The sequence below is a fragment of the Eucalyptus grandis genome, chromosome 2, assembly GCF_016545825.1.
Source record: "Eucalyptus grandis isolate ANBG69807.140 chromosome 2, ASM1654582v1, whole genome shotgun sequence".
In the NCBI taxonomy this organism is placed as follows: domain Eukaryota; kingdom Viridiplantae; phylum Streptophyta; class Magnoliopsida; order Myrtales; family Myrtaceae; genus Eucalyptus; species Eucalyptus grandis.
This window is the reverse complement of record NC_052613.1, coordinates 14913804-14939113: the sequence shown is the minus strand read 5'-3', so window position 1 is coordinate 14939113 and position 25310 is coordinate 14913804. Positions and strand designations below refer to the sequence as shown.

The window sequence follows — 25310 nt, the reverse complement described above, 5'->3', positions numbered from 1 at the left end:
CCTCCGCTAGCGTCGCCCTGTGGTTTACCCCATTACCCGGGCCTGTTGGGCTGTATAAAAAAAAAATTATTACGTATCATTAAACTTAACAATTAAAATAAAAAATTTAATGAAAATTAATAGAATGTTAATTTATTAGAAATTTATCAATTCAGAGTTTTAAATGGTAAAAAAAAATTATTTTCGGTAAGTTTGTATCCGTTTAAGGCTTTTCATGACATTAACCTTTTTCAAAAAGAATTCAAATTCTTTAAGACTTCACATGGCTACCATTTAGGTGCTAATGTGGAATTATTTAACGATCATTCACCAACCACGTTACCTAATTCTCACATTGTCTAATGGTGGGCGAACATGAATAAAAATATCGATAATTCAAATGACTCAATATTGCGTAAATAAATCACCACTGAGTGGCGCTGTTGGCGACGAGCTTCTCCCCCTAGCGCAAGGGGAGGAATTCGATTTCCGGACGTCGCGACTTACCCGATAGCACGTATATGATGGTTAGTACATGTTGCCCCGTTTCACCCGTTCCCAAGTTTTCGAGCCTCTCCGTGTTGGTAGGGTACGCGGCTTCTTGGTCACAAAAAAAAAAAAAGTTAAAAAATATTGCGTAAATAAATAGAGAACTTGGGGGCAATATTCGATGGCTTGTATTATTGTTTACACCCGAATCGGCTGATCGTCCGGCGATCTCCCACATGCTTGGGCTGCCGCCGACTTCGGCGAGCGTAAAGCGCACGTCTTCTTCTTCTTCTTCTTCTTCTTCTTCTTCTTCTTCTTCTTCCACCGCTTCTTAGTAGTTCTCCGCACGCATTCTCCGACGCTGAAATTCCGTGCGAACCTCAAGAATCGGCGACACCCGTTTCGTTTCCGTGACGTCCCGTCCGTGAAATGGAGTAAGCTCGCGAGCCCACGAGTTGTATTGCCACCAACTGCGATTCCCGCGACCTTCCATGGCTGCTGCGTTGCTCCGGCGGCGAGTCTCGGCTCTTGGTGTCTCTCCATTTGTCAAAGGTCTGACCTTGAGCCCGTGTTCTAACCCAATTCTTCATTGTTTTGTGTCTCTGTTGTTGCTTCATTGGTTAATGGATTGAGGCTCAGATTAAAGTGCTTTTGCTCTCTCTTTGTTTTTGTTTTTATTTTTATTTTTTGTGGGATTTTCTGGTTGGGATTGCTGAGCTGAGGATGCATCTGTTGAGGCAGAGGACTTCAACCGAGGGACTATTTTTTTTTTTTTTTTTGGGCCAGTGAGTTTCTGTTTTATCCATATGGTATTGAATTGTTTGGTCATCTGTCGAGAAATGGGTAATGTATTAATTCTATGCTGGATTTCTAGCTTCTCAGTAACTTCAGGTGACTTGGGAGAAGAAGGATCTTGTTTACCAAACGTACATTTTTTTTTTTTGGGTATTGTGACGAGAGAGGTGACCAATTTTAAATGCATATGGATTTCCACCAAAATATATGTAGTTCTTATAATTGGGTAGATGATTGGGTAGACCAGTCTTCGAAGTCCGGTACTTTGCTCAATGTCTTGGCATTGCTGATATCCTGTTTCAGTATTTTAGTTTGCTGGTATGGGCTAACTATGTTCTTTCCAAAACTCCATCGACTGAGATTTTTGTTATTCAATATAACTGAAGTATATGTGTGTCAATACTTGTTTCGGGCATTCAAAGATATTGCTGATTGTCACATTCGTGAGTAGATATTTATGGATCATTATGGTTTTAGATGACAATTAGCATTGTAAACATTACTTGTGGACGATTGTAAAAAACTATTGTACACGAATATCATAGAAATGCAAGAATCACAAGGTATTCTAGTGCCATTTCCTGTGAAATGAGGTTATGTGAGCACTGTACAACAGGAGACCATAGGCTGTCATTGTCAACATCGATACATTACAGATTTTGTTCTGTATTCACTTCCAAGAAGGAAAAAAAAACGTTGTCCTTGCATCAAACTTTATGAAGACACTTGAATTTGATTGTCCTTGCAACTTTGGTATGGTGTTTCTGTTGGTAGATAATGTGGAGTCGCTTTGGCTGTGGCTGGAGTTGAAGGGCGGGTGTGGAACTGGGGTATTTAAGACGAAAAGGCACTATGGAAGCTGCGGCAGCTCCAGAAAGTTTGATTTCACAGACCTGAAAGGTGGAAGTAGCAACAATTCCAACAAGTTGGATCTCACGGACCTAACGTACGATTTCATGTGCATCTTTCTTCATGCACGAGTTCACTCTCCTTAGTGGTTTTAGTGGTATTCAGTGCTTTGTTTCATGTTGCCTTTCCTTTTGTCAGTCCCATGCATCACTGTCTTCATATTGTTCTATAATATATTTTAATAGGTGAGGAAGCTACTTTTGTAATGGGATAAATCTTTTTTTGGTCGATGGCTTTTTGGGGCTACAGAAAGTTATGTTTATTGATATATCTAATAATTAGTCCATTTATATGTGTATGGTATGTCAAGCAACATTGACTGAAAAGTTGATCTTCAACTTTGCTGTTCAACTAATTCCCTCAATATGCATTCGCAATTTTTTAATTTCCATCATTATGAAGAAGTGCAATTTTCCAGTCGTCCTCATACATGGTACCCGTGGCACGGAAGAAAAGGCGCAAGGTCATTCTCCATGTAGGTCCTACTAACAGTGGCAAAACTCATTCTGCACTGAAGCAACTGGAGCTGAGTTTGTCAGGCAAGCTTTTCTATATGTTTCAGAGTACTTTGATTAGTGGAATAATCACAAATTGCCCGCTATAGAAAGGCAGGTTTTCAAAGTACCTACCTAACTTTCCGAATTTTTAAAACAAGTTGGCACCACTTTGTATATAGTAAGTTTCACTCTTTCAGCCAATTTTAACAGAGGTTATCATGTGGTTCTCATGCAAAAGCCATTTGCTGCAAGTACATATGTGGATAACCAGTCTACGTCTAAAGCATGTGAGACTTTATTTTGTTAGAATTGGAAATGTGATTGTTGACTTGTATGCAGGGAGTTGAGGGAGGCTTTTCAATTAAATTCTTAGATTTGCATAGGCAATGTGTTTATAGCCCTCTCTGTGGGTAGGGAATTTGTTGATTTACAAGATTGATATGTAGGCATTACTTGCAAATTTGCTCCAGATTTATTGTTTTTCTGAATAATTTTACAATCTTTAGGTGTATACTGTGGTCCCTTGAGGTTGTTGGCCTGGGAAGTGGCTACACGAATGAATAAAGCTAAAGTTCCTTGTGATTTGATTACGGGACAAGAGAGAGAGGAAGTTGAAGGCGCAAAGCACAAGTCTATGACAGTTGAGATGGCTGATGTTACGGCAAACTATCAATGTGCCGTTATTGACGAAATTCAGGCATGTTGTTGACTGGTTCATGAGACAGTTTTGCCGTGAAATGTGTGACTCCTGAAGTAAATTCACTAAAAGTGCAATAGATCGTGCACACGGTGGAATGTCGATTTAATGGATAATACATAAAATCAATTTAGTATCTCATACCTGTGGCTATCAATAACATAAGAGAGCTAATTTAACTCAAATATGACTAGACATTGGAACCATCATGCGTTTTGCGGTTGCTAAACGTCTTTCGATCTTTTCACCTTTTGCCTCGGTATAAATTCATACCAAATCCACAGATATGTAGGCTTTGCTTCTTTTTCACCTTATGAGCTTTTGTCTAGAATTCTAACTCTAGGAACTCATTTTCAGATGGTGGGATGTAAGACGAGGGGATATGCGTTTACACGAGCACTACTGGGACTTGCTGCTGATGAGCTCCATCTTTGTGGAGATTCAGCGGCAGTTGCTCTTGTTGAAGATATAGTGAAAGTGACAGGCGATGATCTTGAGGTACTTACACCTTTTCTTTTATATTTAAATGGGACCTTTTCTGCTCTAGCTTTTAATGGCAACTGAAGAAATATATTTCATATTAGTGATGCGAAATTGTCTAGTCAGTATGAAGAATGGGAGACTTCGTAATATTTGATTGTCAGTGTCAATGGCTTCAAGAAAAGCATTCATGGTGTCAATGGCTTCAAGAAAAGCTGACTTGCCTTTTACTGTGTTTCAACTCCCTAACTAACATATGCCAATAAACTGGATGTACGACTTAATGAGAGTTTGTGCATGACATCTCTTGGAATTTCATCATCATATGATTCCAAGAAACACAATTACCTTTGTTGCTCAGGAAATAATGTCATGGACATTCCATATAGCTGGTAGTTGGTGTAGAATCTAGAAATCATACATCTCAATGACTTTTGCTTAAAAATAATTTCTTATGCAAAGAAATGTCCTGGTAACATAAATCTCCATTTGTAGCAATATATGACCTACCAATATGTTGATGTCATCTGGCTTTGCCCTGCTTGAGCATATTGCTTAATTGCTTTTTTCTGCTTTCTGCTGTCTGTTAGATTCACCATTATGAGAGACTTTCACCTCTGGTCCCCCTGAAAGTCCCTTTGCAATCTTTTTCTGAAATACGAAAAGGCGATTGCATGGTCACCTTTTCCCGTCGTGGAATTTACCGATTAAAGGTTGTGAATCTCTTCCCTTTGTATGTTTTCAGCTCCTGTTCATCTGGCTGTAATTTTCATTAAACTGAAATATCAATTCATTCCCATAACCTACCTTTAAAGTGTAAGCATATCTTTTGCAATGTAGAAGCAAATTGAAAGAGGGGGAGAGCGTCGTTGTGCTGTTGTTTATGGTTCATTGCCACCTCAGACTCGAACAAGACAGGTAGTATTTCACTCCTGTGAACTTTTGCCTGCTTTGAGTGGCCCAACTAGGCAACTGGAGTCCATTAAACGTTAAAATGAAATGAAAAGCTCATTTATCGCTTGAGCAAATTGAATGATTGGTAGTCCTATTTATTTTTTCCTTTTCCTTAAAAGCATAAATGAGCTGTATTTGTTATTTTATTGAAATGCCGATTTTGCTATTCTAATATTTATATATTTATTGATAGGGTTTTCTTAACAAGTGCTTCAAGGGTACTAGTTAAGAATACTTCAAAAAATGTTATAACACGTACCTACTCACTTTGGTAATTGAGCAATAACACATTTCAACAAAGTCATCTACTTCAAACAGAAATATTTTTGTTTTCAAAGCACAATTAATGACTCTTAACAAGTCCCTTGAGGCACTCTTTAACACTTTCCTATTGATATAGAGTAACTCATGTCAATCTGAAGTTTTCCTCTCCACAAAATCTTTGTGAAGTTTTCCTCACCACAAAATCTCTCATCAAATTTCATAATCAGTCGAATAAATATATCAATTAGCTCTTTTTACTAGTAAAACTATTGGGGTTTCAATTTGAAGTTCAAGCTCATGCTTCCTTAGAGGTTCACATATCGAGGTTCAGGAGCATGTCATTCCAAAAGCCACAAACAAGAAGATGATGAAATAAATGCATCTGCGGCAATTGATGCACTTTGTCAATTGCAGTGTTGTCAGAAATGGCTATGATGAGGCCTTGTATTAATATTCCCTGAGGACTGTTCCTGAAAATTTATTCCAGTAAATGTAACTAATGTTTTGTTGGAGAAATAGAACCTGCACAAGAATGCTCTTAATGATTATGTAAGCATCTTTTTGTTACATGAAAATCTTTTCTCTTTTTCTTTTTGCCAGAGCTCTAAGTTGCATTTTGTGGCTTTATAATTCTGATCTCTATTAGAGAATGCATATTCATGTGCTTTGAAAGCATTGGATAATTGAGATGTTCTGAAGCATTTTTATTAGGACTGCAGGCGACCATGTTCAATGACGCAAATAGCGAATTTGATGTTCTTGTTGCTAGTGATGCCATTGGAATGGGTCTCAATCTGCAAATTTCCAGGCTGATATTTTCATCGATGACAAAATTCGATGGTGTCGAGTTTCGTGAGCTAACTGTACCAGAGATTAAGCAAATTGCAGGTATGTATGTTTTCATGTCAGCAAAATAACGACATCATCTGTTAGCGTTGTATGCTTTGCATCTACTTGAGGTTTCATATATGTGCAATTTTTTTCACCCTTATCGTATGCCAAAATTCTGCTTGCTTTTGTTTCTACTTTTTTCCCTTGTATGAAGTCTATTTATGAAATGGTTTTCAATGATCAGGTGTTGATATGTTGCTATTTAGATGGGTTGTGATGGCTGAATGTTATTTCACTGGGAAAACACACCCCAATGCACAAGCCAAACCTAGATGTTTGATAAGTTCACTGAAAAAGCCTGTGCACTGCAGATGTTTAATTTTTAACCAATTAGCAAAAGTTCATCTACAAAGCGCAAAGCTGCCAGTACTCATCAACATAACATTATTTGCATGAGGGTTTCATCAAATCTGTCCTAAAAAATATCAAAAGATAAACAGGTCATCGGATCTAATGGAATTTTGATCCTTCAATAGCCTAGCTAGATATTGGATTTATTGTACGAAGTCATGCGGTGGACAGGGTTATATGAATCATATAGATGGAGTTTTTTGGTTGATCGGTTTAGAATCTGAGGCTCACCACGTCCAGATGAGCCTAATATTTTCAGAAACTGTTAATTTATGGGTTGCTTCTCCTACTTCTTTTAGCCATATCAGTGTCCACTAAGGAATAGGCTTCAGAAATATGTCATTGAAAATTTAGCCTTATGGGTGGTGCGCCAAAAGCCATACCTTGCTCCAGTTCTTGCTTAAAGGTCACTAGAAATGGTTTACTTGGGCTATTGGTCACAAGGAGTGTGTGCTTTATAAGTTTCAAGTAGTCAACTTATTCATGTGAATGGGGGTAATAACACTGTAAACTGTAGTATATTCTCCTGGTGACAGCTGCTTGTCAAATGCATGCTTCAATATGTCATGTCTGTACATCAATGTGCAAACTCTAATGTGATTTTGTTATTGATTGCTAATCGCTGAAACATTTTGGGAGTGATGCTCTATATAAACCGTCTGTAAATTGGCTTTAATGTAGGGAGGGCCGGCAGGTATGGATCAAAATATCCTGTCGGTGAAGTGACTTGTGTTGACGAAGAGGATTTACCTTTGCTTCACACAGCTCTGAATGCCCCATCTCCTACTCTAGAGGTGACCTTTCAATGCTTGTAGAGATCATAACTATAATTCCTACATGCTTCATGTGGTTTCTAGGGCCAATTATAGTCCAACCAGAATTCATGGATATTCTAACCTACTTATTTTCCCTCATGTTATATTTTGCAGCGTGCAGGATTATTCCCAACCTTTGATCTTTTACTGTTGTACTCGCATTTAAACCCACAATTTGGTTTTCGGCAGATATTGGTAGGTTGATTTTTCGCTAAATTTGGTTCTAGATGTTCTGCCCGCTAGTTAATTAAATCCTTCTATTGCCTTCCTTTGGTACTGATGTCAAGTTTCTCATTTTAACCTTTTGCATTAATGTTTCTCTCTCCTGGGATGGTTAAAGGCAAGGCAAGGCAAGACAAGGCAAGACAATGAATAACCGACTCCTGTCTAGTCGTAGCTAATTTAAGGCTACTTGGGTCCTTGTGGGCACTTTATCCTTTTTCCCTGTCCCCCATGTCCATTTTCAGCTGCACGGACCCCCACGAAGGGCAAGAGAATCAAGTGATTTACATGGGGCTATCCTTATCTATATTTACATATCATGATGCCCTTGCCTATAAACTGAAATCATTGATAGTTGATTGGATAACGATGCTAATGATTGTTTTGGTACACAATCTAGTAATATGAAATGTATTACAAGCTGAAATGATAGAATGCTTCAGGGACTGCTTATACATTGTAATTAAAAAAAAAAAATTGCCTGGAAATTAGAAAATGATTATGCTCACAAGTTGAAATAAATCATCTCTTCTGCTCTGGACTGCGTGACATCAAATTATCAAGAGAGCGGAGAGAAAGATGAGTGGTACTAATGAGCATCATGGCGGATATTACCCAAGTAACAGATTACTTTACCCCTTCATGATTTTGGTTGTGTAGTGGGTAGATACAAATTGTAATTCCCTTCAAATTAACTTAGATGTGGCGAAATACAGGCACACATGATTAGTACCAGTCTAGTCCTGTTATAGCCTGCGGTGCAGGGCTAGTAACAGTTAATGCTTTGAAAAAAGGTAGATGGTCAATCCTTAGAAAAACTGTCAGCGCTGTTACATTTCTGTTTTGTCTTTAACATTGCAATCCATGGGGTGTAAATCTTTTTCATTCCCTTTCTTTTCTATTCTTTTTCAACAGGAGCATTTTCTAGAGAATGCCAAGCTATCTGAAAACTACTTCATTGCTGACTGCGAAGATATGTTGGTATGTTTTCCCTTTGTCCTCATCTATAGGAAAGTAGGTGGTCTGGCAGGATAAACTGGTTCTCTTAGCCTGTTAAGATTGACCTGTGATTGATTTAAACCTTGTTTCAATACATATCAGAAAGTGGCCGCTATTGTTGATGAGTTGCCCCTCGCTTTGCATGACAAGTACCTTTTTTGTCTCAGGTAATACTGTTCACCAGTAGAGTTGCCTTTAGTCATGTTTTGACCTATTTTGTCATAATGGAGTTACCTATAAAGAGATGCTTCCTCTCCTTTTTGCTGATGCATGTATGCAAGTGCACAAGCACACGATTAAGAGGGAAAACCTACTCCATCAAAGTTTCATTTACCTACCAGTAAAAACTGGTCTGCATGAAATTTTGGCCATGGCCATGTGAATTGTATCGCAGTAGTTCAATGTTGCTAATTCATGAGGTTTGAATTCATTAGCACATGTATTTTGCAGTCCAGTTGACGTTCACGATGACATCTCCACCCAAGGTCTTATACAGGTTAGATGAATGGTTAAAATCCTGTTGATCTTTCGCGAATATTTATGGCTATTCCAAATCAGAGAACTAAGATGCTCATTATTTTGGTAAACTAGTTTGCACAGAACTATGCAAAGAGAGGCATGGTTCACCTCCGAGAAATATTTACTCCGGGGACACTTCAGGTGCCAAAAACGCATACAGCAATGAAGGAACTTGAATCAATTCACAAGGTTAGAATATTCGCTTGCTCATCTGAATGTTATACGATGTGAGTTTCTGCTGGTTAAGATGTTTCATCTCTTTTAGATTGAAAACAGGTCTATTCTAGTTTGTTTAGATAAATCAAAGTTTTTGTAGGGTCTGAAATGAGAATAGAGCAGATAGGAGAATTCTGTTAGTGTGAACTTGTAACTACATCTATTCAATCTAAGGTTATCAATTTAATTGTCCTTTTTTTTTTTTTTTTGGTATTTTTACAAGTGATAAATTAGGAATTAATCCTAGAAAGTCAGTAAGACCAACTCATAGGCTTGAGCAACAGAGTGAGTGGATATAGAGGGTCAAGGAACGCCAAAAGGGGAGGTCTAGATGGCAAAGTTATCATTTTAAATAAAGCTTTGGAAGTAGTGTAAAAAATCATTCCCTTCTAGAATTTGCGCCTGTAAGGTGAAGGTGTCCATACTCAGCAGCTTCAGGACAATGTGCAAACTGAATTTCACTACAAAAAAGCTGGATGAGTCAAAATTGTACCTGTGTATTATTTGCTTCAGTGGGTATCCAGAAAACAAGCTGCTTAGTGCTTGTGCTTTTGTTCCAGAGGCTGCTTGATCAGATGATAAAAAGAAGTTGTAGGTGAATTTTGACCCTAGATGACAAAGAAAGGACGACATGATGTTGCTGTGATGTTTGGAGAAAGTGAGCTAAGCAGAAAATAAGACAAATTACTAAAGGATCTCTAATTTATTCAAGATGGAACCAAGGATATTTGCTTTTAGGTTGTCTAATTAGCTATTTATGTTTCACTACTCCCACTGCTTCTGTGGAAGCACCAAACAAAAGAAGGTGTGGACGTAATTGAACTATGTGAAGAACCATGATATTTGAAGCTGCATGTTTCTTCAAACCATGCATTATAACTTATCTAGTTTTAGCTAAAAGCTTTCATCTTCCTTTCTTGGAAATTAATGATAGGTCTTGGAGCTGTATGTATGGTTGAGTTTCCGAATGGAGGATTCATTCCCTGACTCTGAGCTGGCAGCTTCCCAGAAGGCTATCTGTGGCCTGTAAGTAGCCCTGGGCTTCAAGTGGCTTATGGGTTTGGGTTTGGGTTTGGCTTGACTTTTTTTAATCTTCATCGCCCCTCCAAAAATGTAGGTTGATCGAGGAGTTCCTGGAGAAATATGGGTTGCAGATGCCAAGGGGAAAAAGGTTGCCGTTGCACAAGAGCTCTAGTTCTATACTTCAGTAAGACGACGCACTCTATATTGCATTACCGCAGTTCGCTCAAGCCTTGGGCATAGATGCCTGATGGAAGGTGGACTGGCAAGAGATCGGTGTGTCCTGTAAGACGCCCTAATCCCATTTCGCCAGCCTGGTAGAGTAAACCTGCCGAGGACCGAAGGAAAATGAAAAGAACCTTGGAGATCTCTGACTGCCTCCCCACCCCCACAGACACACCACAACAAAAGATTAGATTAGGACCACACTGCAATCAAACATTACGCTGTACACTCAGACATTACATCAGTCCAACAATGTGTTTCTATAGTTGTTTCCTGGGAACTATTCTTGCAATCCAGTGCGTCATTCCTTAATTGTAAGTTGAGTTACAATGTACATTACTGCTGATAACGGTTCTTTCAATTAACATGATATTCCTCATGTCAGAAAAGTGTTCTTGATTGCATGCGCAGAAACTCCTATCTGTGTGCTTGTGCATGGCTGCACCGAGGCGTCCCGTGTATCAGTGTCAAGATGGTGTAGGCTTGCTTGCGCCTGCATGTGGCCGGCCATCCACAAGTGTAAGTCGCAGGTGACTGTGGGCACTCACGCGTGCATATGATTGCGTTAAGAAAATACTAGGCAGGACCAACGAAATAGCTGTTGCCTTGGTAGTCAGGAGACCATCCTCACTATACCGAAGTGACGACCCCTTGTTGATGGAGGCACGGAAGACGCATAAGGACAGGAAGATAATTAGTATTTCTTTAACTCCTATGTTGTAGTTAAAATGAAGTTCAAAACCGTATGATCTTGCTTTGGCATGTACAAAGAGATGCGTCAATCAAATTATACCTGATAATCAAATTATACCTGAGGAAGTGCAAATAGAACAGCACTTACAGTAAGAAAGAACAGAAACCATCAAAGAAAGCAACATATTAAGATACTCTTGCTAAGCACTGGTGTCAACTGAACTAGCCCTCAATTCTGCATTTCGATCTGCACGACCCTCAAAAAAGGTTGAGATTAAGACGTGGTGGAGAATAATAGCGATCCATGGACTATAACAGCATGGTACAAATAGTAACAGAAGCTGGTTGGGTCTGACAACAAGCAGATTGGTTTATAATGGTCCTTGTTACTGATTCCGTCACTCTGCATACATCTAGACTCCGGCCAATAAATAACAGAAAACGCAGATTTGTGGAACCCATTTTTCCAGTGGCTATTCGCGTCACTCCGCATTTATCTAGACTCCGGCCAATAAATAACAGAAAACGTAGATTAGAGATACCCATTTTTCGCAATGGCTATCCGTGTCACTCTGCATATATCTAGACTCCAGCCAATAAGTAACAGAAAACGCAGATTAGTGATACCAATTTCTTCGCAATGGCTATTCGCATTTCATTTAAATCATCACATCTAAAAGCTGCCTTATTTATGTCACATTTAATTTAACAAGCTGTAGAAAAGGGTGTTGAGGGATCAAAACCCTTCACAATTAGAATAAATCTTCGCAAAACTGTAGCCCTTCTTCGGCTTACTCGGGTAGTCCAACTGTCCTACGGCACCCCACTCATCCCAAATCACGTTGATAGAGCTGGAATTCTCAGTGCTCCATGTCTTGCATTGAGATTTCCCAAAAATCATCATGGAAAGTGCAATCCATTTCACTTCCTATGGTAATTCATTTGGTGGATTCCTGCTGACTCGATTATCCAGACCAAATTCTCTAAGAATGCCATGGTGGTTGAAAAATCGTATCTTTCATTTTTTGGCCTACCAAAAATCACCGCAGGAACAAAACCCTTCTTTGAAAAAGTGAAACCGGTTATTATCTCTTATGCTGATTTCCCGATCATATACTTTTGACACTAGTTTAGCATATGTGTGGCAATCAGAGCATGTTCTCAGATTCTTCACAACCCGGACTGGCATCTTCTGACCTGTGCTAATAAGTGTGTAAGCTATGGCCAGCTTCTCGCTGTGTCGACTCAGCAAAAACTTCTTCTCATGGTCATCCACATCAAGCAGAACATTTCTCAGATCGGGAACATGACCTGCATCCCATAGTTTGCAGTTTATTTCATCCAGCATCTGGGCAATGCGGCTCATTTCCGGGTGAGATTCATCTCCTGAGGAAAACTGATGAACTACTCCATTTACCTCTGTGGAGCTCGACCCCGGAACCTTGTGCATCCCTCTCTCTTTCATTTTTAGCCTCACTTTTGCTACTTCTGACCATTTTCCCTCGGACGCATATATGTTTGACAAAACCACTGGGATCCCAGTCCTATCTGATGTTAATTCAGGAATTCTGTTGGCAGCATAAGCCGCAATCTCCACATTCTTGTGAGTCCGGCATGATGATAGAAGTGAACCCCAGATAATGTCATTGGGTTCAATTGGCATGCTCTTTATGAAGTCTAGTGCTTCCTCCAACAGTCCAGCTCGGCCAAGCAAATCAACCACGCATCCATAATGAACCACCTTAGGTGAAATACCATATACCTCCTCCATGGACTGGAAAAGTCGGCGGCCTTGTTCAACTAATCCGCTGTGGCTGCATGCTGTAAGGAGTCCGACAAATGTCACGTCATCGGGTTCAACTCCTTGAGTAAGCATCTCCTTGAACAGCTCTAGTGCTTGTTTGCCGTTTCCTTCCGTGGCCATCGCACAGATTATTGCAGTCCAAGATGACACATCCCTTTTCTCCATCTTCTCAAATATTTGCACTGCCATCTTTGGATCACCGCACCGACCAAACATGTCTACAAAGGCTGTGTCAAGGAGCATATCACGTTCAATAACATTTTCTTCTGTGTAATGATAAATCCACTTTGCAAGACCTAGAGAACCTAAATTTCCACAGGCAGATGCAACACTGACTATTGTCACTTTATCTGCTTTTATTCCCTCCCTCTGCATCATCCGGAAAAACTCAATTGCTTCCTCAAATAAACTCTCCTGAACTAAACCACCAATCATGATGTTCCAAGATACCAGATCTCTTTCAGGCATCTCATCAAAGATCTCCCTAGTTGATCTCACATCACCGATTTTAACATAACCTGCAAGTAGTGAATTCCACGACACAACAGTTTTATTTGACATAGAATTGAAAATCGTGCAGGCTAGTCCTGATTCGCCACATTTCATGTACATGTCGATCATTGCATTGTTAATGTTATCGTCTTTTTCTTGTAATCCATTTCTCAAAATGTAACCATGGCAAGCCTTCCCAAAGAAGAGTTCATTTAAAGCGGCACTTGCTGAGATTGCGGACAACATTGTTACCCTATCTGGTTGAGGTCCCTGTTCCAGCATTTCATCCAGGACAGCTAATGCTTCCCTTGCCATTCCTCTTTTGACATAGTGCGACATGATTGTGTTATACAAGACCAAATTCCTCTCAACACAACAGTCAAAAATCCGCTTTGCAGTAACAAAAGCTCCACATTTCATGTACATGTCAACAAGAGCACTCACCATATGACCATTAGGCTCAATATCTAAATTGCCGATATAAGAATGAACCCGCTCGCCTAATTTAAGATCCTGCAACTTGGCACACGCAGCAATCACGCACACCATCGTAACCGAGTTGGGCACCGCACCTGCCTCCACCATATCAAAGAACAACGAAACCGCCTCCTTCGGACAGTCCCTCCGGGAGTAACCACAAATCAGACTGGTCCAGGAAACGACATTCCTCTCAGGCATTTTATCAAACAACCTGCGGCCATCGACAACATCTCCGCATTCAAAGTGAAAATGAATCAAAGTGTTCGCCACAAACATATCCCCCGCGAATCCCATCTTCACTATCGCCCCGTGAACTTGGACCCCCTCGCGAAACCACGAAACCTTCGTGCAAGCGCTCAACAGGAACGGGAAAGTGTATTTGTCCGGCATCACGCCCATCTCCAACATCCGAACGAACACCAAGATGGCCCTCTCCCCCAGCCCGGCGAAAGAGCAAGCTCTGATCAAAGAATTGCACACGAACAACGACCCGGCGACGCACTCGTCCTCCTTCCACCCTTCAAACACCTTGAGCGCGTAGTCCAGGCTCTCGGGCGTGCCCACTTCGGCGCACTTGGCGATAAGCTCGTTATTGTGGGTCGGGCCTTTCTTGGCGACGCAGCAGTGCAACTGCTTGATCTCCTTCAGGTCCCCCCCGCCGCCGCCGCTCCTGAGGAAGGCGGTCGGGGCGGCCGCGTCGTCCGCGACGGGGGAGAGCCCATTGAGGTTGGAGACGGTCGGCGAGTCCCGGACGGCCGAGACGGGGGGAGACGAGCAGAGGGTGGCGAGGCTTGAGAGAGCCATGGCCGGCTGACGTCGAAAGCGGCGGCTGACGACTGTATAAAAACGCGAACTTTAAGGTCCCGGCGCCGCGGCCGCGGCCGGAAACTGCCGGGGTCGGTCCGTGCTCCGGCCCGCCGCCGGAACGTCGCCGCGACGGCCTTTATCTCCTCCGGTGAGGCTCGAACGAGGGGGCGGCCGGCGAGTCCCGGCGAGGTTGCAGAGGCGGCGGCGGCCGGCGAGGACGATGAGTGAGCAGTCCGAGAACTCTCTTTACTGGCAACTGAACTTTCAACAGTTACACAAGACTTTTTCCTTTTATTTTCCATTTTGACCTAGCATATTGATTTATTTTTTTCAAGGTTTAAATTATAATTTAATTTATAATTATCCGACCCAAAGAATAAAGTTTAAGTTATAATTTTTTTCTTCATTATTTTAGCCGATTCACTCTTCTTCTTCTTCTTTTTTTTCCAGAATGGGATAAGACAAACTGAAGCCGTAATTAATAAAGGAAAGTGAGAAATAATGGACTGGCCTTGGGATAATCATTATAATTAATATAATAATCTGCAACAGAAACCACAACGATGATATGGTTGACTTGCCGAAATCATTTTAATATTATCCCTTGCTCAAAAAAAAAAAAAATCATTTTAATATTATCCCAAGGATTTAAAATTATCATAGGAGTTTCTCGAAATTTTCGAATTTACTTTTCCTTTATATCCTATAGTAGCGGTTCGCAGTTTAAGAGACCATGGCCATAGTTTGGTTATGCAACTTTGGTATTTTCGGCACAACTCAGGTGGAGTTTCGTATATCGCCGTACCGGTTGAAATCCCGGAGGATAAATCCATATCGCCTTGAGATTTAATTGAACTTTTCAATAATTTTCCCTTGCTATCATTTCTCTCGTAGACTCGATTCAAGAAACAAAGTCTCATGCCTCTAAATTTAAAGCCTATTTGGTATTACTCTCGAGAATTATTAATTATGTTATTTTGTTCTCGAGGACAAAAAAAGAATAAAAATCTGTTTAATAATTTTTTTTTGTTTCCGACAATAGATTTGGAATAGAATTAGGAAGCAGAAAAAAGTTATTTCTTGTTTTCAGGAACAATTCCTATAATCGAGTCTAATTTTATTTCTATAATCAAGTCTAATTTTTTCTTTTCTCTTCTCTTTTCTTTTTTATTCTCTTATTCTCTTTTCCTTTCTTCTTCTTTCTTTTGGTCAGCGACCTCACCAAAGTATCACCAACCCCAGTGATGCCAGGCCATAGTGAGGCTTGACTTCACCTTGGCTAGGCAAGCTCCAAGCTCGTTAGCCAGAGCCTCACCAGGCCAAGGCAAGGCTGACCTTGCACCTCCTAAGTGAGGTGGAGCCTCATAGTGGCTAGTTAGCTTCCAGTGAGCTCATTGGTCCTCGCCCTAACCTGGTGAGGCTTCGGTGAGCTCACCCCACCTCACTCAGCTAGTCACTACCTATCGCCTTGGCTAGTGACCAGCCCATGAAGAAAGAGGAAGAAGAAGAGAGAAAAGAAAAATATAATAGAAGTATTAAAAAATTAAAATCATACTAAATGCATTTCTATCCCGAGAATAAAAATTTTGTACATTTTCCAAGCGCCTTTTTTTTATTTAGTAATTGTTTCTAATAACAGAATCATAAAAAATCATTTTTGATCAAAAATTATTCTCAAGAACGGAATCATTACCAAACACGCCTTTAGTGCTGGACTTTTTCTTATGGTGATTTTGAGTGGAACTCTTTATGGAGTTTAGAGGTATTGACTATGGAATGGAAGATAACTTCAAATGTAGCTTCCATAATCGATCCAAGAAGTGAACTCGCCATTATTGTGATTAGAGTTTTCATATCCTAGTAAGGGGATCGTTGGAATTTTCATGCCAAACCACCACAATCTACGGCCGTTGATGGTCGCCCCAACCTCTCGATTGTTAATGATAGTCGTGGCACCGCCTCTTGTCGATGGTAGATGCACAACCAAAAGAGGGGAGCCGAAGTGGTTGTGATGGCATGGGGTAGCAGCTTTGTGAAAAAACGTAGATGGACTTTTTCCAACATTTAAAGAAAAGAAAATATAACGACCATTTTGGATCTCCTTCCTAGTCAAAATTTTGTAATTATCGGCTAGAATGATGTGACTATGTCCACAAATAGTAAGGTCCATAAGTTGAATGATGAACCATTTTATAAATGGATTTCACCAAAAAATGTCTTTGGATATTGTTCATGCAAAAATGTAATAAGTAGTTCTTCAATAATGATCAATGAACCTCTCTCTTTCTAAATCCTAGATGAGGGTTTCCTCTCTTTTCTTTTGAAGCCGCCACCTTTATGCAGTGCTAGCGCTCAACCTCTCTCTTTCTAAATCCTAGATGAGGGTTTCCTGTCTTTTATTTTGAAGCCGCCACCTTTATGCAATGCTAGTGCTCAACCTTTCTCTTTCTAAATCAAGAAGCCGCCACCTTTCTACAGTGCCATTTTTTTAGCTCTCTCTCTCTCTCTCTCTCGATGCAATGCTAGCGCTCAACCTTTCTCTTTCTAATCCTAGATGAGGGTTTCCTCTCTTTAATTTTGAAGCCGCCACCTTTCTACGGTGCCATCTTTGAGCTCTCTCTCTCTCTCTCTCTCTCTCTCAACCTTTCTCTTTCTAAATCCTAAACAAGGGTTTCCTCTCTTTTCTTTTGAAGCCGCCACCTTTCTACAGTGCCATCTTTGAGCTCTCTCTCTCTCTCTCTCTCTCTCTCTCTCTACCAACGCTCAAACTTTCTCTTTCTAAATCCTAAACAAGGGTTTCCTCTCTTTTCTTTTGAAGCCGCCACCTTTCTACAGTGCCATCTTTGAGCTCTCTCTCATCTCTCTCTCTCTCTCTCTCTCTCTCCAACGCTCAAACTTTCTCTTTCTAAATCCTAAACAAGGGTTTCCTCTCTTTTCTTTTGAAGCCGCCACCTTTCTACAGTGCCATCTTTGAGCTCTCTCTCTCTCTCTCATCCCTCTTTTGAAGCTTTCTATCTTTTTTCTCTCTTGATTTGTTGTGGAAGTTTGTGTGTGAATAAATTTCCATAATTGATTTTGGGTGAAGTGGAGACTAGTTCTGGCATTCATTCTATGACGACCTAATCCTTGAGGGAAGGAGTGATCATCGAAGCTAAAGGGGGGGCTTGGACATGGAGTGGCTCCAACTCAAGGATGATGATGAGGTAAGAATGAACTGAATCTCACATTACCTGATTATGGTGAGGTGAAGTACTATATATGTGATGACACTTGTCTTAACTTGTAATGAGGTATTTTTTTAGGCAAAGCGCAAAAGAACAAAGCTATGTGGGCTCCAACCCAAAGCAAACAATAGCATTATGAGTGAAACTTAGGCTTAACATTGTAATATCACAGCCAATAGTCTAGTCAGAAATGTGTGGTTTAGGGACGAATCAAGTGAATCTAGTGGGCTCGTAACAACTTAGTCCTAAAGGACGAGAGTGAGGGGCTTGGACAAGAAGTGGCTTTGACTCTAGAATGATGATGAGGCAAAAATGAATGGAATTCCACATCGCTTGAGTGTGGTGAGGTGAAGTGCCATATATGTGATGACACTTATCCTAACTTATAATGAGGTTGTAATGAGGTATTTTTTAGGCAAAGCTTAGAAAAACAAAACTTCTCCTAAAAAAAAAAAAAGAACCGGACGAGTTCTAGCCTAAAATAGACTATCATTTTGAGCTTCGCGGAACACATTTAATTGACAGTTATCGAAGAGGATGTTCATAATGTGGCTTCACAACTTTTTTTGAAATTAAGCCGCTCTTTTCCCCTGACTTTAGATTTAAGTCCAAGTTTTGGGGGCTTCACTCCCTTGAACTAAATCTAATATAGATTTGGGAGCTCATTGCATGTATTTGATCTATGTTGTTTCAACATTTTGATGTTAGTGTTCTTGCATGGCAATGGTGATAAGGACCTTAAACTTAGACGCACACGCACATACCACAAACCATTGTAAATGGAGTTGGAGATCCTAATGTATGTTCATTATTGAATTTGGTGATCATTCACCAATCATTTACAATGTCAAATTTCTTCTTGAGGGATGAGAGTATGTTCCTAATTGCAAACTTTACTTTGTTATTTGCTTTTGGCTTTTGATTTGTTTTGCAGTTATTTAGGTTTGCTTTGATGTATCTCTTGAGTATTATTTTGATATATAAATGTCATATGTTTTTGACCAAAAAAGTAATGACCAATTTTAAATAGAACTAGTCACTAACATGTAAGATCATTTTATATGAAACATGAACATGTAAGATCATTTTATATGAAACATGAAAATTGAAACTAATCCTGATTACATATCGTTATACCTCCTCGAGAAATAAGTATTTCTAATCAAAGGCATGGATTGAGAAATTTTCACCTTTTACTTTTCTTTAATCTAAATCTTGCAAGGGAATAACTACTTTTGATTACCTTTGTTTCGCAGTTATCTGGATTTGCTTACGTTTGAAGTAATATTCTAAAAAAAAAATAAATGGAATTTTTCTTGTGAAAAAAGAAGAAGAAGAAGCTCGAAGTGTCTTAAAATTCGTATCGTTGTTCACCTTAAATTATTCTCGTAAATTTTTGAAGTATAGTCATATTTTAAAATTTTAAAGGAAAGCATAAAATTGTTTATTGCTTTTTAAAAATCACAAACAAAGGGCCCCTAAGAATAGCCCTAATGATAATTTCTGACAATCTTCGCTTAAGCAAAGAACGCTATTTAAAAAAATTGTTAGATATCATAAATAAAATTGATTTAGTCTGGACGGCCACATCAGAGCACCAAGCTCAAAAAGATATCGTTTGTTTCGAGTTCCACATCACCCGTTCGACATAAATTATGTCTCTAGTTTTATTAGTTCACGTTTAAAAGATTAGGTAAAGCACTTTTCTATAGTTATAATGCAAAGAAATTATTATTGATAGAAGTACACAATATGAAGAAATTATATAAAAACTTATGGAAACAAAAAAAAAACTTCGAGATATTTGCAGTTTCTTTTTTGAAATAATGTCATAATATGATGGAAAATATCCAAATTTAAGTATTAAAAAGTGTGAGAGTTAGAATAAGATTATGAGTTTACGAATTCGTACTTGGACATAATATTCGTAAAATTATTAATTAATGATATTCAGAGGAGAAAAAATGATGGGGACTCACCGTAATATACAAGGTATCCAAACTCCTCCCTACTTGGGAACAGTGCTTGTCCTAGGCACGTGTCATTCACTCCGTTCGACCCTTGACCTAATGTTTTGGCAAGCAAGAGAAGGCAAGTGAAAGCTGCTTTGTAATAAATCATGAATTTTTCGATGGAGATTACATTGTTTTACTGGGGGCGAGTATAGTTTTAGAGTAAAATCTAAGATTGAAGAACTGGACCGGTCCGAATCTGAATCAGAATAGATTTCAAATTTCAAAAATTGGAATTCATTTTAATAGATAAGTTTGAGATTCTACATCTTGAAACAAGTTTTTATGTTTTTTTTTAATCTATGTTTTCATGTAATTCTGTAATATTTCATAGCCTCCAATGATGAGTGTATAATCTAGAACTACTAATCTAAGCTTTAATTTTATGACAAAACTTTTGTTTTATTGATATTTTATATTTTTCGTGTGTCTAAATATAAATTTTAATTAGTGAATTGTAAATGGTCATTAAAAGATGATTTATTACCATCGTTCTATTAATAATATAGGTAAAATCTTGATAGACTTTAGAATCAATGTTAGAATTTATGACGAAATGGGTTTTAGGTTTTAGGATATGTAGAATATGTTCAAGATTCCAGAAAATGAAAAACCTGTTTCAAGTAAGAGGTTTTAAATTTCATATAAAATATGTTCAAAATCTAGAACCGCTAATATCTAGTTTTCACTTTTGTCACTTCAAGAGAAATTCTGTGATTAAGGAATCGTTTCTTTTGTACCCAGTTGGGGTACTTCCTTACTTATCCTCCCCTCACTTGTTCGCAAACTGTGGAATTCGACGAGGCAGAACAAATTTGCCCACTCCAGAATTTCCCCAAACAGGACAAACAACACGAATTGATTTCAATGAGATTGAAATTTGTACATACGAAGTTAAGCCATTCTAGCTCACAGTCAGATGTCCGTGCCGAGGGATTCGGTTTCGGAAGATCGCTAGATCGAACGAGTAAGTCATATTCAGCATCGGGATCAGACACGATAACGTACCAACGATAGATTTGACAACTCACCTCTCACACTGTATAGCACATTAAATCAATTTGCATACTAAACCTAAACAAGCCCTTCATCCACTAAATAAGTATGCCAGTTTCGCCTGTTCTTTCCCTCATGGCCGCTTGAACTCCATTTTACTTAATTGGTATTGCTGCTACACTATAGCAGCCCCCTTCATAGAAATTATAGAGTTAACCTCGAGATAAGTTCCTCTAAATAATTTTTTTGGTCCCACCCCTCTCTTTTATGTACATATATGTGTAGTGCTCCTGAGGATCAAACCCTGGATCTGATACTCTCCGGCCCCATCCCCAATCCCCTTACCAGCAAGGCTGCATATGCCTGTCGGCCTCTATACAACACATCAAGCTATCTTTATACAACAAAATAAGATTTGACACAAAATGAACAAGAATAACCCTGTTGTTTAGCTTAGAATCTAAGCAAGAAGAAAGCATTTTCCACGGGACTAGAAGAATGATTCACTCCATTAAATAACCTAAATAGGAAAGAGCAATAAAACTTAAACCAGTTTTAGCTCTCTAAAAGCACTACTGATCAATCCCCTTTCGACCTAATTCAACTGAACTACAAATAGTTAATGTAGTAATCACCTAATCAACACAAAAAAGAGAATGGCATCTTTCACAACTCCACCTTCTTCAATTTTCTGAAATTGAAGGGGGGAAAAAAATCAAGGACCACGAACTGGACGGAAACAGAAGCAACCGCTGCGAGCCTGATCTTCGGGAATCATCCCTCCGCCTTTGCTGGTGTCGATGGCCTCCAACAAATGGACCACCTCATCCATTTCCAGACGTTTGTCTGGGTTTGCATCCCAACATCTGCGCATGATGTTTGCCAGAGCGCCAGGGCAGCATCGAGGAATTTCAGGTCGCAAGTTCTATTAGACACAAAACCGAAAGCAAAATAAATCATATGTTGTGGATTGAATTAAAATGCACAGAAACTAAAAGACTTGCCATTTTATGTACGATGCTGAGCTCAAACCACAAAATAAAATGACAGCTAAACAGCTTATCCAAAAGATTTCACTTGTGTATATATATATTGAACACGAAGAAAGAGTGCAAATGTTGAAATTCTAAAGAACCAACCTGCAAAACCACTGCAGATGAGACATCGGCAAAACTTAGATTCGGATATGGCATATCACAACAGTAAATTTCCCATAAACATATGCCGAAGCTGTAGACATCACAACTTCGATTATATGGCTTGCCATCAAGAACCTACAACAGGTATACCATATCACTCATTGATAAGTTTTATGTCAGCAATGCCAAGTGCAATGTTAGTTGTCTTGTAAAGTTTCAACAAAATTTGATGAAGTAAATACCTCAGGAGCCATATAACCAAGGGTGCCAGTTTCACCGGTCATATCTCCTGGATTTTGAGCTTCGACACGTGCAACTCCAAAATCAGCGATTTTCAGATTCCTTCTCGAATCTAGTAACATGTTTTCTGTCTTAACATCTCGATGCACGATCTTCTTTGAATGAAGATAGTTCAAACTGCAAAACAGCATTTTTATAAACTCATTTCTCAAGAGTCCCTTTTTTAAAGATGGTCCAAGCAAGGTTTGATGGGAAAGAATATTAATAGTCAGCCCTTGGAGAGACCTCTATTTTGATATTTTTGAAGCATGAAGGATGAAAAAGAATGCCAACACTCACCCTCTTGAGAGATCTAAAGCCAGCTGGATGACATCCTTGAAGGGAAGTTTCTTGCGGCTGTTCCGTATCAGGTATTGTTTTAGAGTCCCTCCTTGTAGATACTCCACAACAACACAACATGCTCTAGTTGGATGAGATTCAGAAGCTTCACCAGAACCGGTCTTTGCGGGGATTTTAAGATTCGCAGTTCCCATAGAAGCTCCAACAAACTGCATCCAATGTAGCAATTATTACAATCATTTAAAGCAACAGAACAGATTAGATTTTCAAATGTATCATGGTAAACAGGTATGTGAAACATAGGCCTTTGCAACATCATCTTCATTCAGTCTGATGTCACCAGAATTATTTTGTAAAACGAAAGATACAAGGTAAAAGGCTAAGAGTTATGTACTTTTGTCACATTAGCATGGTCAAGCTTGTGCCAAACAGCAACCTCTTGCTGAAACGATGCCCGCAAGGCAGCAGTTTCAGCTGCTGTGTTAAGACCATCCTCGCCCCAGTCCAACAACTTCACTACGACACCCAAAACGGCATAGTGGTAAGGGAAAAGGACTCATATGATCATATAACACTTAAATCAATCACCATCGCTCAAAATAACGCAGCACTCCAGCACAACACACAAGAGGCATCAAAGTATAGAAAGCAGCTCAAGCATAGGAAGGTCTGCCTTTTAATCACTATAAACACATATGGTGCTGACAAAGTACCTATCGATCAAGTTTTATTGGCTTGTCAATCTATTACCGTAAACCCAAAACGAGATCATTAATCGATCACAAGATGATACCATATCAAGATGGCATGTGGAAGAACAGTTAACCAAATGCAAGAAACTATTTGATGTCACAAATCATAATAGACAACGGACACTGCAATTACACACTTATAATACTGTCATTTGCAACTTGTAAATCACGCAACTGCCATGCCGAGATAAGACTCTACAGTCCATGATTTGATCTCACATCCTATACAGCCGGAAAAATTTTGTGGCGATGAAATAGGTGCATCAAAGCATTGATTAATGAGTGAAAGAAGGTGATGGACTGATGACGAACTGATTATGATGATGATTTACCTGCAACATCTTTATCATCATACGTGCCCCTGTACACAGTGCCATAAGTACCCTGAGCCACAACATATCTGATATTCAATTTGGACAAATCAATCTCCCACTCTTCTTTAGGCCTCTGGTTCTCCATGACGCTTCTTGACCAGACCCTGCTCAGATGCTTCTCCAATTGAATGTCCAGACTCCTCAGATCGAACTTGTCAGCCCTCAAAAACATGTCCTTGCTGCTCAAATTCCCGGAGCCCTTAATCTTTGAACTCGGCATCTCTGGTGTTCTCGCTCCTCCAGAATCAGCTGTTTTCGCGGAATCCATCGCCTGAATGAGCCTCTCAATACCCAGAAGCTCTGACCCGGAAAGGTGTTTCCACCAAAAACAGTCGAAACCCGTTTATCAAGATCGAATTTTGAAATCAAGATCCTCCAAAAATCCAAGGATCTTCACCAACACGGAGATTTTCAGAAATCAAACACCAGCTGAATTTCAGATAAAATTACTCGAGTTAAAAAAAGAGCAAAGAACCGGGACGAAATGAGACAGCAACTTATAGCAGAAAGACAGAAACTCCGGGTCCTAAATGTATTCCTATTCGTATGGTGATTCTGATTCTCGATTCTCGATTCTTAATTTTCTAATTAACTCCCTCCAAAATTGACGATGCAACGATCCAAAACAACATTCCTCGGAATCTTCCCCGCAGCACCGAAAAAGCAAATATAATTTGACTTTTCGCAGTCCACAGCCTCTGATTCTCACCAGTTTTTCACGGACTAGAATTCCATCGAATGCGAACAATATTTATCAAGAAAAACCGACCAGAAATGAAAAGTAAACACGTCGAAAGAGACCCACGATCCAACCCGCACGCGATCGAGACCAGAGACCCACGATTCTTCCCCCCACGACAGCAAAAGGGAAAAAAAATTCGACCCTTAAACGCGACCGAACACCGCTGAGATCGAAGCCCGAACGGACACGCGTGCGGACCCATCACAAGCACGACCGCTAATGGAACAATCCAACGAACGAGAGAGCGAGCGGTGGGAGAGAGAGGGAGACGGAAAAGTTGACTTTGAACCTGTCCGCGGAGGAGGAATCGGGAAGGCAAAAGGGTCAAGAAAAGCCGTCGAGAGTTCGAAGCCACGACGAGAGGACCAGACCCGTTCACGTCATGGCTTCATTTTCTCATCAGCTCCTGAACCAGCCCGAGACCCAGATGAAACCAGAACAAGAAGAACGAAATGGAGGCCAAAAGATGGAAAATTTAAGGCAGGCAGATGAGAGAGAGAGAGAGAGAGGGGGAGAAATTTGTGGCAGGCAATGCCCAAATTTAAGCAGACGAACCAAAGAGGAGAACAGAAAAGACACAGTAGAGAGAGAAAGAAAGAGAGAGAGAGAGAGAGTGCTCTCCTAGAGCAAGGTGGTTCTCGCTTTTATTTATTTAATAATTTCATTGGCTTTCGGGGAATATAATGATGGCGAGAGAATCCAAGAAAGGAAGAAATCGAGGGAATGTTGGGGAGGCCAGGACAACGTTTGGCTCCCGGCTGTCGAGGCCTTCCCCCCCAACGAAATTACCTGCCTTTTGCAGCCCACGAACAGAAACACTTGTTAACTCACCTTTGCTGGCAGAAATAACTCGCGGCTGCTTTTCCATATTTAACCATCGACCCCCCAACATTT

General features: G+C 39.8%; 3 protein-coding genes across 3 annotated transcripts; 1 reads left to right on the top strand and 2 right to left on the bottom strand.

Annotated features, from left to right (window-relative positions):
* Window positions 1-666: 666 nt before the first annotated feature.
* On the top strand, window positions 667-10711 carry LOC104424191 (DExH-box ATP-dependent RNA helicase DExH16, mitochondrial). The gene is given in 17 exon segments (XM_010036561.3): window positions 667-1020; window positions 2038-2209; window positions 2591-2610; window positions 2613-2711; window positions 3176-3366; window positions 3724-3864; window positions 4437-4559; window positions 4687-4764; window positions 5784-5952; window positions 6988-7100; window positions 7236-7316; window positions 8259-8324; window positions 8445-8509; window positions 8793-8838; window positions 8934-9050; window positions 10012-10103; window positions 10195-10711. Coding segments are annotated over 17 exon segments (1728 nt in total). The 5' UTR covers window positions 667-959; the 3' UTR covers window positions 10289-10711.
* A 905-nt stretch (window positions 10712-11616) lies between these two features.
* LOC104424180 (pentatricopeptide repeat-containing protein At3g22690) lies at window positions 11617-14849 on the bottom strand. The gene has a single exon (XM_010036552.3). It carries the CDS (start codon window positions 14593-14595, stop codon window positions 12046-12048), a length of 2550 nt encoding a protein of 849 aa, XP_010034854.2. The 5' UTR covers window positions 14596-14849; the 3' UTR covers window positions 11617-12045.
* Window positions 14850-21256: 6407 nt separating this feature from the next.
* Window positions 21257-25018, bottom strand: LOC104424162 (serine/threonine-protein kinase STY13). Its single transcript, XM_010036541.3, has 7 exons — window positions 24706-25018; window positions 23633-24103; window positions 22943-23064; window positions 22549-22757; window positions 22212-22386; window positions 21970-22104; window positions 21257-21755 (listed from the first exon to the last, which is right to left on the bottom strand). Exons 2-7 carry the CDS (start codon window positions 23940-23942, stop codon window positions 21546-21548), a joined length of 1161 nt encoding a protein of 386 aa, XP_010034843.1. The 5' UTR covers window positions 23943-24103; window positions 24706-25018; the 3' UTR covers window positions 21257-21545.
* Window positions 25019-25310: the final 292 nt, after the last annotated feature.